This window comes from Barbus barbus (genome assembly GCF_936440315.1).
Source record: "Barbus barbus genome assembly, chromosome: 41".
In the NCBI taxonomy this organism is placed as follows: Eukaryota; Metazoa; Chordata; class Actinopteri; order Cypriniformes; family Cyprinidae; genus Barbus; species Barbus barbus.
In genome coordinates, this window is record NC_136719.1 from 15,385,410 (window position 1) to 15,398,295 (window position 12,886).

The following is a 12,886-nucleotide window of genomic DNA, read 5'->3' on the forward strand; positions in this document are numbered from 1 at the left end:
ATGCAGGTTTATTCCTTTGGCAAATGTTAAATTACTTCATTTAAGGCTGTTTGTTTGGGCATATTGCAACCACCACTAGATAATATGTTTTCATTACGCTCAGAGGCACCGAGGGTCCCAGTAGAATTGTAGCAGTAGACTTGTATACTCCGCTGGGCTCCCGGGCCTTTGTTTGTAATATCAGTTAGAGCTCCCGTTACACTCTGTTCAGATGATCTCCCATTCATCGGTTGACAACCGCAAGGATGGAGGGCTATAAAAGAAACCTATTTGCTTTTCAGGTGTACTGATTCACACTACATTTATGGCTGCAATAAAAGGCTCCCACAACTGCACTGTGCCATTATATGATTAGAGCATCACGGTGACACGGAGAACAAAGAAACATTTTCATCCACTCTGAGACCGTTATTGACTCTGCTCATGTTACAGCAGGTTTAATGAGATTAGTTTGATGCAATAGCTGAAAACGGGATCCATTGGCAGCCTTTCAGTCCACAGGTGATCTGGGTGAAGATCAAATGTCTAGAGTGAACTTTGAGTCTCTTGCTTTTACGGTTCATCTCCTGCTGCTGAGGAGTAAGGGCTTTTGTCCCAAGGGCCCCATCTTCACCATCCAGTTCCGGCCTATACGGAAGAGGCTCTTTATTGACTGAACAGTTTGCTTAGAGTGGCCACATGCACTTTCAAGCCAGGGACTGATGGAGGAAGTCAAGCAGTTATGAGCAAAAAGTATTTAAACCATGCATGTAATTGCTTAGGCATATATTGACACACCCTGTGACCGATTTGATGGACTGGAGACTGTGGAGAGTGCCAGAGACTCACTCAATATGCATCCATGTTTCTACACTTGAAAGCCACAGGCATATTGGAGATGAGCATATTTGTCCATAAAACATTTAGCTTGTGGTGTGGTTTAATGATATTAACCTTAGAGCCATTTTATTTCCTTTTGAGTGTGCATTCCTGAGCTGCACTGCTCTGTCTCTGTCTAAGCACTTTGCTTTTCATGGAAGTGTCTTTCCCTCTTGAGGTTGGTGAATTGTGCTATTTGTGGTCTAGAATGTCTTTCCATCACAGCCGTAACGTAGATAATTAAGACGGATAATTTTACCGAAGGGCCATATATGGTGTTTTCTAGGAACAAGGTGGGATGCAGGCTTCATAAACTGAAGAAAGTATCTGAAGGACCTTTACGAAGTTGCTGGTAAAAGGACCATATTTTACTTTTTCTAGTATTATTTAATTTTTTATTATTATTATTATTATTTATTTTATGATTGGCCTGGGCTAACCTTTACTGTACACATATTAGGCCACGTACACACTACAAGTTCCAGGAGTGTCAACCGCATTTAAATGCGGGAGTGAGTCCCGTAAATTATCGTTCCATGTGTGTACGGAACAGCACTCACTCCCGCATTTGTAACCATAGCAACATTCTGTCGTCTTGCGGGAGTGAGTAAAAGTTTAGCCGTTTGTTATGTGCCATTTTTTGACTAAAGACTCTTTTTGTCCATCGATTTTAACTAAACTACCGCTGATAGACGTGCAGCGTTGTGTTTATGCTCAGGAGGCTGCTTTAGGGAGCGCTGTCTTGCAGTATTGCCATGTCCTCATATTTACAAGCGCTTTTAGGCATGTTGTTTGGTTTTATCTCATAAAGATAGGCACTTTATGAAGTTAATAAAGTGGTCTGTTGTGGATATGAGATTTTTTTTGGGGTGTTATAAAACAAAGCATTTGGGTGTTTTAGTGTTTTTTGGTGCTTGTCTTTGTTTGTTTTGTTTTTTTCTATGAAGATCTGGCAACACTGACACTTTACCGCAGGGCTCATGAGCGCAGTTAGCCCCGTGCTAAGTTAAGACTTCTTTCACTGTTATTTTCTTGCATCTCACATACAGACGAAGACACCGATGCACGTTCAAATACGTCATTAACAACTAGTTGTCCAGTTCAGTTCCGTACACACTGCGTAGAATTTCTGTATATGCGGTTGTCACTACCTGTATATTTCGGGAGTTAATGCGCTTGTCGAATGCGGTTGTCACTCCCGTATTTTAGTGAATTATGTGTGTACAGAATGCGATTTAAAGAGTAAAAGGTGAACTGACAACCGAATTTAGCTGCAGTGTGTACGTGGCCTTAGAGTAGTTGTGCATGGACCAAGATCCAGAACACGATGGGATAGTTTACCCAAAAAATGAAAATTCTGTCATTATTTACTCATATCGTTCCAAACCCATAAAACCTTTGTTCATCTTCGGAACACAAATTAAGATATTTTGGATGAAATCCTAGAGCTTTCTGACCCTCCATAGGCAGCAACAGAACTACCATGTTCAAGGCCCAGAAACATAGTAAGGACATTGTTAAAATAGTTCATGTGACATGACATCAGTGGTTCAACCTTTATGCATCGTGGTGCTCTCATGAACGTGCATCCAAGACTGATACGGAAGAGAAGAAAGTCTTTTATTTTTGTTTTCTTTGCACACACAATTATTCTCGTAGCCTTATAAAATTAAGGCTGGACTACTGATGTCACACGACCATTTTAACGATGTCCTTATACCTTTCTGGGTCTTCAACATGAACTATCCCTTTATTGTCAATAGATCAGTGGGTGACTCTCATTTTGAGTAAAGGTCTAGTCGGCTGGATTTCATTCTCATGATGGGGCCTACTATCTCATGATTTGTCCAAATATGGAAATGAGCAATGAGTTTATGTACCCAGTGGGCTGTGCAGACTGTTTAGACACTGGACATAACCAGAAACATCCAGCCAGAGTGGAAGCAAGACTCCTTCCACTGGTTTGCTGTTTTTTTTTTTTTTTATTTAAATAAAGGCTAAGCCTGGGTTTGTCATTTGTTTAGGCCTGCTGTCGACGCAGAACTCATGCAAATGATGAATACGTTAGCACTCAAGTTGGTGTTTTTGTAAGTCTCTCACTCTTGATCCTATGAGGATTGCAGGCTAAGGGCGAGCTATGCTGTTTTCCCTCTGGCATGTGAGATGTTTATATTGTGCGCACACCTGCGTCGTTTGTCCTCTGACGCTGCCTACAGCTGCTGTTGGCTCCCATTTCCTACTACTTGTTACGCCATCAGCAAATAAAAGATTTGTTTTAGTCAGATGGGCCACATGGAAAATGTATCAAATTACCTGTAGTGAGCCTTAGTGTAACTTTATTGTAATGAAATTTGGGAGAGTAAATGGAAAGTAACCGAACACTGTACATTTGAGCCAAGCAAAGCAACAGCCCCCTGTTGCCTCAGATAAACTCACTAAATATAGAAACTTTTACTTCAGGATTCCCAGGCTGGAGCACTTTATATTGGCCACTTAAGAGCAGAGAAATGAAAAGAGATGGTAAAACATCTAATATGCTAACTATATTATAAAAACGAAATTACAAAAGTTGTGGGTTGTTTCTCGCACTCACCGAGTTTCAGCATCATTACTCCAGTCTTCAGTGTCACATAATCCTTCAGAAATCATTCTAATATGCTGATTTGCTGCTCAAGAAACATTTCTTATTATTATACCTGTTGAAAACATTGGGGTGATTCATATTTTTGTGGAACCAAGATGTTTTTTTTCAGAATTATTTCATGAATAGAAAGTTTAAAAGAACAATTCATTTGAAGTAGAAATCGTTACAAATGTTTTTACTGTCATGTTTAATTTGTTCTTGCTGAATTAAAATATAGGCATCAATTTGGGATGTTAAGCACTTTTTGAGTTTTTGTGAAAGAAAGACATTATGATGTATATTTTACAGTGGAGCACAGCTTGTGTTTTTTGGGGTAAGAGTCTCTTTCACTGCTGGTTATACTCTGTATAATTGTGTATGTGACAAATAAAAACTCTTGAATCTTGAATCTTAAAAGCCTCATGCACTTTGTATGACTCTCTCTTCAGTTTGCCTCTTCTCTGGGAAGTTGAGCTCTCTGCAGGCCACTGTTCCAAATCTTTTTCAGCTCCTGTGACCTGAGCCTGACCTTTGCTGACTTGGGTCACAGCAATACAAAAAAACCCTCTCTTCCTGCATTACCTAGGACATGGGAGTACTAGAACCTTAATTAGATTCTGCGGAAACGGGTTGATATTTAGAGAACACGTTAGCAAAGTTTGCATGAAAGTGAAATTGGCTCACAGTTCTCAAGGTCCTGGCTGACAATGAGGTTGGGCATATCGGGTAACTGACATGCTGGTGCTGGCAGACATTACGTGTAATGACTCAGCCTGATAAAACAGTGGCCAGTGTTGAATGTGTGCGCAGGCTGTGATATGATAGCAAACAGCTGAGGAAAACATTGCAGATCCTCTTTAGTATGATGCTAAATAATGTAAACCAATGCCATGTGGACCTTGAAAGTTGCTTAGTGCCTTAGGGTTTTTTGCTAAATTTCAGAATGCATCAGAATTACGGCTGCATAGCTATTGGAAAAAACTGGCATTGCAGTATTTGATAAGATGTTCATGTCTTTCTTTCTTCAGTCGAAAATAAATTAAGGGTTTGGAGGAAAACAATCCAGGATTTTTCTAAATATAGTGGATTTCAACAGAGACCAATAGGTCGAAGGTCCAAATTGCAGCTTCAAAGGGCTCTACACAATCCCAGCAAGATCATCTTGCACTACATTTTACATTTATTAATTTAGCAGACACGTTTATCCAAAGCAACTTACAAACAAAATAAAAAATTATATACTTTTTAACCACAAATGCTCATCTTACTCTAGCTCTGCAATGTGCGATTAGCATTTGTGGTTAAAAAGTATATAAATTATAATTTTCGAAAAAAAAATTAAATAAAAATTATATACTTTTTAACCACAAATGCTGATCACGCATTGCAGAGCTAGAGTAAGATGAGCATTTGTGGTTAAAAAGTGTATATCATTTTTTTTTATTTATCATTTTATTTTATTTTTAGAAAATGACAGATACATTATTCCTTGGCTGGGATCGTGTATAGCCTTTTAAAGCTGCATTGAAACTGCAGTTTGGACCTTCAACCCATTGGCCACCATTGAAGTCCACTATATGGAGAAAAATCCTGGAATGTTTTCCTCAAAAATTGACTAAAAAAAGAAATGCATGAACATCTTGGATGACATGGGGGTGAGTAAATCTAAATCTAAATATTCTGGAAGTTAGAGCTGCACGATTAATCGTTAAAAGTTCACGATCTCGATTCAAACACACACACAATCTAATTTCCATCCCACATTCTTGTAAATCTGTAAAACTGATTCTGTCTTTTTATTTAATATTTGTTTATTATTATTATTAGGCCTATATTAACTGCTTAGGGCTATATTTTTACCACTTTACCTTAACGCTTTGTATAATCATGCTAGTATTTGCTACCACATATTTTGCAAAAACTGTAAACGCAATAATACAATTATGCCAATAAAGTTTTTGACTGTATTTATGCCCGTGTGGGAGAATAAATGAGCGTGTTATTTTCATTTACAAAACTACGTGAATGATTCATTCCTCAATTAAACACTATAGTATTTATAATTATTTCATTTTATTTCGGGTAAGTAATAGACTATATGTTAAATTAAACTTTTTTTAAACTGCAGTCCAGTAAAAATTCCAATCAACATAATCAAAGCTTTATTGACATATCGAGTATTTACAGTAGGCTATATTTACAAAACTATTCAGAATGTTTAAGTAAAGAGATCGAAATTAAGGGGAAAAATTCATATAAACGAATATAAAAATATAACCAATATAATAAGGCTTATTAGATCAGTTAATGGACTTACAAGACTGTGGGATGGATAAAAATGTGTTCTTGTTGGCCTATTTTATTTTGTTTACGTAACATTTATTCATGATAAACTGCACGCAATACATTTCACAAGTGAACCAAACATATCTCCTCCCGGTCATCGTAGTGGCGACAGGTGACTGTTAAAAAAATTATTTGTCATCGAATGATTCATTCATTCAAGTGATTCGTTCAAAAATGCTGATTCAACCAGTAATGAAGCAAGTGAGGTATTTATGAGTGAGTCATTAAATCATTCATTCAAACCACTTTTTCATAATTGGTGTATTTCAAAATTGGTGTATTAAATATATTTTTAATACATATATTTAATTAAACACTTTTAAATAGGACTGCAGCAATTAATATTTTGTCACACATTATTTTGTTTAGTTCAGAATCGTGATCTCTTTTTGAGACAAAAAAAATCATGATTCTCAATTTATCCAGAATCTAATCCTTTATGGGGGTTTTAATTACAAAAATGTAGTAAATTTCTGTTTATGCGATTAAACTGCACAAAGAAAAACGCATTAGCATTGCAAAGCGTTTTTTTTCATCAATTTATTTGTTGAAAACGTATCTCTTCTCGTTAGCATTTTTATCTCACTTTGTTGTTTTTTGTCTGTCTTGTTTGGTTCTTTTCTGTTTTCTTCTCTTTTAAATTTATTTTACATTGTTCAGCACTTTGGATAGCTTTGCTATGTTTAAATGTGCTATATAAATAAAATGTACTTACTTGTAATCTACTAGCAGGGGCTTATTGAACCGGCCAAACTTTGACCCCTTGATTCACAAAAGTGATGTTTAAAAGTGAACTTCTGTCGCAACACATTCCTACAAAGGCATCCATTGCTCTTGGAGATTGCTTACAGAAATCTCTACCCACATTTTGGTAGATAATCAGTACTTTTCAAGTGAAATGTCCCTCCCACTTTCCAGATTGTTCTTACACCCCTGATTTGCTCAGCACTACTGGAGCGTTTGAAAATAATAGAAAGGGAGAGAGAACTATAAAAAGAACGAGAAAAAAGAGGAGGGTTAGAAAGAGAAAAGGGAAATACAGGGATGGAGAGAGGTGATTCGAGGGGAAGGAGTGATGCAGAAAGGAGGGATGAGCAGTGAAGACCAGCACTATGATTTATACCCTGTAATTTTCTCCCTCACTACCTCCCCCTCAGCTTCCAACACATAGCATCACATTTATTTGTGTTTGCCGTCTGTCTCTTGCCCTCTCGTGAATATCCCTTCTTCTCTTCAGACGGGCCAGCTGAACAGATTTAGAGTGGCATTTAAGAGTAACAACTCGCATAAAGTCAACATTTGTATTTACAGCCCAATGTGATGCAGTCTCAGGTCCGGCAGGGATTGTAGGTGGGGGAGTGAATAACCAACACTCTCTCCACCCTCAATACCACGACTGAGGTGAGACCCTTGAGCAAGACACCGAATCCCCAACTGCTCCCCGGGCATATATATATATATATATATATATCTCACTACTGTTCAAACGTTTGGGGTCAGTACAATTTTTATTATTATTTTTTTAATAATAATTGTATTCTACAAAAACACCATGCAGCACAACTCAGACAAACCAAAAATTTTTTAAAAATTAAGCATCATGTGACACTGAAGACTGGAGTAATGTCTGCTAAAGTTCAGCTTTGCATCACAGGAATAAACTACATTTAAAACCTATTCAAATAGAAATGAGTTATCTTAAATTACAGTTATACTTTTATTTAAAAAGTAATTAGGATATTATGGTGTAAGAAGTAATATGAGCGTGTTACTTTTGAGACATTATCGCCAGCACTGGTTAAAGTAAATGGGGTTTTCATGTTGACTTAGGGGACACTTAGTGAGCGAGCAGCTAATGTGTTTTGGATACTTTCTCTGATCGGTTTCCTCTCTTAGCATAATGCCCACCCATGACTCTCCTTCCTGAAAGCAGTTTGATGAGCTCCAAAAAGTGTCTAATCGATCGCTTTGGGTTTTTATCTTTTGTTTGCATGCCAATAAGGCTCCATTTGCAAGCATGCACTGATACTCATAAGAAACCCTGAGTGTAAACAAGCATGAAAAGAATGACGAATGCATCCAGGGTTGGATGAATGCTTTTGGCTCTCTTATATAATTAGGCCATGAAATGAGTTCAGTGGCTGAATCTATTAACTTTAGCATTGAAATAGAGCCCCTGAAGAAATAATTACTCCAATTCATCAGACGGTGTGTTCTGTCATGGGCATTACTCAACTGAGAGATTCTCAGGTTTTCTGTGTGTTAGGATTTTCCTTTTCAGAGCTCATTATATAGAGTTACTCAAAAGAGATTTTACTCAAACTGTTGGCTTGCTTGCTTTCTTAGCAGAGTAAATGTTCTTTCTTTTTGTCATCTTTTGTTTCTTTCAGGTGTAATGAGAGGGCAGTTTGTGAGCAGATGATGGACGTTGAGACGTCATATTCAGAGTTCATAAACTGTGATCGCACAGGTCGCAGGAACGCAGTGCCAGACATTAAAGGAGAGGCAGTAGCAGTGGGGACCGGTGAACTAACCAAAGACATGGCTCAGATGGACCTGAAAGCTGCAGGTACGTCAAATGGCTTCACTTCTTCTTGCAAGGCAGCAGCTGTATTGATATTCCTCCAACATTCTCTTCTCCTCATTCAGAGTTCTGCTCCTCCTCCTCTTCCCCTCCTCCTTATTCTTGTTGTCGTTGTCCTTTTCCTCTGTTCCTTTCTTTATCTTCTTCTTCTTCTACTTCTTATCTGTCGTCTCCTCATTTTTCTCCTTCTCATTTTGTCTCCTTGTCTCTTCTTCTCCTCCTACTTTATTTCTTCTTCTCCTTCTCTTACTACTTATACTTCTTCTCCTTCTCTTACTACTTCTCCTTCTCTCCCTAAAACTCCTTCCCTTACTACTACTCCTTTTTCCTCCTCCTCCTCTCTCTAAACCTTCTTCTTCTCCTTCTCCTTCCTTCTCCTCTCCCTAAACCTCCTTCCCTTACTACTACTACGTTTTCTTCTCCTCCTATCCATAAACCTCCTTCCCTTTCTTCTTCTCCTCCTTTTTTCTAAACCTCCTCCTCTTACTACTACTTCACCTCCTTCTCTCCTCCTCCTCCTCTTACTAAACCTCATTCTCTTCTCCTCCTCCTCTTACTAAACCTCCTTCTCTTCTCCTCCACCTCTTACTAAACCTCCTTGTCTTCTCCTCCTCCTCTTACTAAACCTCCTTCTCTTCTCTTCTCCTCCTCCTCCTCTTACTAAACCTCCTTCTCTTCTCTTCTCCTCCTCCTCCTCTTACTAAACCTCCTTCTCTTACTCCTCCTCCTCCTCCTCTTACTAAACCTCCTTCTCTTACTCCTCCTCCTCCTCCTCTTACTAAACCTCCTTCTCTTCTCCTCCTCCTCTTACTAAACCTCCTTTTCTTCTCCTCCTCCTCTTACTAAACCTTCTCCTCCTCCTCCTCCTCCTCTTACTAAACCTCCTTCTCCTCCTCCTCCTCTTACTAAACCTCCTTCTCTTACTCCTCCTCTTACTAAACCTCCTTCTCTTACTCCTCCTCCTCTTACTAAACCTCCTTCTCTTACTCCTCCTCCTCTTACTAAACCTCCTTCTCTTTTTCTCCTCCTCCTCCTCTTACTAAACCTCCTTCTCTTCTTCTTCTCCTCCTCCTCCTCTTACTAAATCTCCTACTCTTACTTGTTTGCCTCCTCCTCTTACTAAACCTCCTTCTCTTCTCCTCCTCTTACTAAACCTCCTTCTCTTACTTCTCCTCCTCCTCCTCCTCCTCCTCTTACTAAACCTCCTTCTCTTCTCCTCCTCCTCCTCCTCTTACTAAACCTCCTTCTCTTCTCCTCCTCCTCTTACTAAACCTCCTTCTCTTTCCCTATTCCTCCTCTTACTAAACCTCCTTCTCTTCTCCTCCTCCTCTTACTAAACCTCCTTGTCTTCTCCTCCTCTTACTAAACCTCCTTCTCTTCTTCTCCACCTCCTTCTCTTACTTCTTTGCCTCCTCCTCTTACTAAACCTCCTTCTCCTCCTCCTCCTCTTACTAAACCTCCTTCTCTTACTTCTCCTCCTCCTCTTACTAAACCTCCTTCTCTTTCCCTCTTCCTCCTCTTACTAAACCTCCTTCTCTTACTCCTCCTCTTACTAAACCTCCTTCTCTTACTCCTCCTCCTCTTACTAAACCTCCTTCTCTTTTTCTCCTCCTCCTTCTCTTACTAAACCTCCTTCTCTTCTTCTTCTCCTCCTCCTCCTCTTACTAAATCTCCTACTCTTACTTCTTTGCCTCCTCCTCTTACTAAACCTCCTTCTCTTCTCCTCCTCTTACTAAACCTCCTTCTCTTACTTCTCCTCCTCCTCTTACTAAACCTCCTTCTCTTCTCCTCCTCCTCCTCCTCCTCTTACTAAACCTCCTTCTCTTACTTCTCCTCCTCCTCCTCTTACTAAACCTCCTTCTCTTTCCCTATTCCTCCTCTTACTAAACCTCCTTCTCTTCTCCTCCTCCTCTTACTAAACCTCCTTCTCTTCTTCTCCACCTCCTTCTCTTACTTCTTTGCCTCCTCCTCTTACTAAACCTCCTTCTCTTACTTCTCCTCCTCCTCTTACTAAACCTCCTTCTCTTTCCCTCTTCCTCCTCTTACTAAACCTCCTTCTCTTACTCCTCCTCCTCCTCCTCTTACTAAACCTCCTTCTCTTCTTCTCCTCCTCTTACTAAACCTTCTCCTCCTCCTCCTCCTCCTCTTACTAAACCTCCTTCTCTTACTTCTCCTCCTCCTCCTCTTACTAAACCTCCTTCTCTTTCCCTCTTCCTCCTCTTACTAAACCTCCTTCTCTTACTTCTCCTCCTCCTCTTACTAAACCTTCTTCTCTTTCCCTCTTCCTCCTCTTACTAAACCTCCTTCTCTTCTTCTCCTCCTCTTACTAAACCTTCTCCTCCTCCTCCTCCTCCTCCTCTTACTAAACCTCCTTCTCTTCTCCTCCTCCTCCTCTTACTAAACCTCCTTCTCTTTCCCTCTTCCTCCTCTTACTAAACCTCCTTCTCTTACTTCTCCTCCTACTCTTACTAAACCTTCTTCTCTTTCCCTCTTCCTCCTCTTACTAAACCTCCTTCTCTTCTTCTCCTCCTATTACTAAACCTCCTTCTCTTACTTCTCCTCCTCCTCTTACTAAACCTCCTTCTCTTTCTTCCTCTTCCTTTTTTCTTTTTTTCACCTTCAACACCCCTAAACCACCACCTTCTCTCCTCTGCCTCCCCCTACATTTCCTTCTCCTCCTCTTCCTCCCTTCCTTCTCCCTTCTTCTCCTCCACCTTCAACTACTGCTTATCCTCCTCCTTTTTGTTCCCCATGACTATTAATCTGGTTTTGTGTGTGTGGTTTTGCACCAATGTTATACATCAAAGAATGTAAGAATAAAACCTTGCTTTGTTAGAATGTTCATATAACAGAAATTATATAATCTGTTTTATATTTATTTGCACAAAGAGTTGCGTCCTTTATATTTTATCTGTTAGATCATTTATATATGTTTTTACACTGAAATATGTCATGTAAACAAGATAAATGTAACACTATAAAGTGGCTATATAATGCTATGAAAGCTAACCTTTACAACTTTGCAAAAACACTCTGCACTGGTATTTCCTTCAGTACATTTTTCGGTATTCTGTAATTTACTTTAGTAATTCTGCACAACTATCTGCTCTACATGAACAGCACTAATGTCTCCTGACTGCAAGTGGTCTATCAGGTCATATTTATTATGCAACACTGCATCAGTTTGGCCCCTGTAATGACTTTCTTTGTGAATGCGGTAAGACTGCGATACATGAACACTTTACAAGTGTCGTTCACAAAAGAGGACGAGAACCATAGACTTTCACTGGCATTTCTTTCACAACGTCCCTTACTTTATCTAGGATACGGCACTGAAAGGTCACTGTGTCCAGATTGAACATGAATAGGTTTGGTGCGGTTGAATGGAGTCTGTCACTAATGACAAAGATTTATTATCTACCCTCTCAACAATAACTGCTTCCTTGACCGTTTCCTATTCGTATGGGAAATTTCAACTCTTCCTACTGAAATAAAAGCAGCATCTGTCTCTATTTGACCCAGTTTCCTTAGTTCACATTCTTGGCACCATTTTATCTCCAAAATAACCTGACACTTTCCCATGACCACGAGGTCCCTGTTAAGAATGTTTAGCTGGAGAATATACTGGGCATGCAATGTTGTAGCAAAAAGGTTTGTCATATCTGTGTCTTGTAGAGGGAGATGCTTCTGGATCTCCAGCCCCTGAAGCAGAGGCATCTGGGAGCCAAGATAAACCGGGGACAGAGGGACCGTCATAAAGATGAAGAATGTCCTGGAGGAGAGAGGAAAGCTGGGGAGTTCTCTCCTTTTCTCATCAAAAATCTCCTCATCTTTGCTCATCAGGCAGCAGTGAAGAGCTCCTCTCATAGACTGCCATTAAGGTGGACGTCCACCCATTGCATGCTGTTGAGTGCCTAAGAGACAGATGGAGAAGACACTGCCTTTGCAAACACCACTAAATGGGACGAATCTGTCGAGGACTGTATTCATTCACAGCGCTGAGTAAGGGAAGTTTGTTTTTTCTAACAGAGGTCGAACAGAAGCACAGGCGTTTTTATATTTTTCCATCCTAAAATTAAACTAAACAGTTAAATCTCGTCTTGAGTTACTGTTAAAACAAATACTCAGAGCTACTGTAAACTATAAAGTACCAAATATAGCCTTTTTGTTACAGCCTATGACATGGATGGCTCAGTTTTTTTGTTTTTTTTTCAACAATGACCACTACAGTTGAAGGTGGTCTGATTATAGAACAGAGTTCCCAAATATTGCCTGAGGTCAGAGGAGGTTTGTTTCTATACTTCATTATATACTGTAACATAATTAACAATATTTATGTAGTATTTGAGTTACTGCTTTCTGCTCCTGGCACTGTTTTGTGGTGTTTGTCAGACTCTCAGAAACACTTGTTGAAACGCATTGCATTTATATTGTGACCTGTTAAGTACCTCAAAATAAACAGGAATGACATTATT

General features: G+C 39.4%; 1 protein-coding gene across 2 annotated transcripts in view; it reads left to right on the plus strand.

Moving 5' to 3' along the window:
* Positions 1 to 12,886, plus strand: part of LOC306860838 (cAMP-dependent protein kinase inhibitor gamma-like) — a 30,472-nt gene extending 17,586 nt beyond the window's left edge. The window contains exons 2-3 of one of the 2 annotated variants that reach the window (XM_079402789.1): positions 8,218 to 8,396; positions 12,087 to 12,883. In XM_079402789.1, the coding sequence (XP_079258915.1) occupies positions 8,246 to 8,396; positions 12,087 to 12,169 (234 nt within the window). In that variant the 5' untranslated portion in view covers positions 8,218 to 8,245 and the 3' untranslated portion in view covers positions 12,170 to 12,883. Of the gene's footprint in view, positions 1 to 8,217; positions 8,397 to 12,086 lie in introns of both variants that reach the window. The other variant, XM_079402790.1, reaches the window with a different exon arrangement.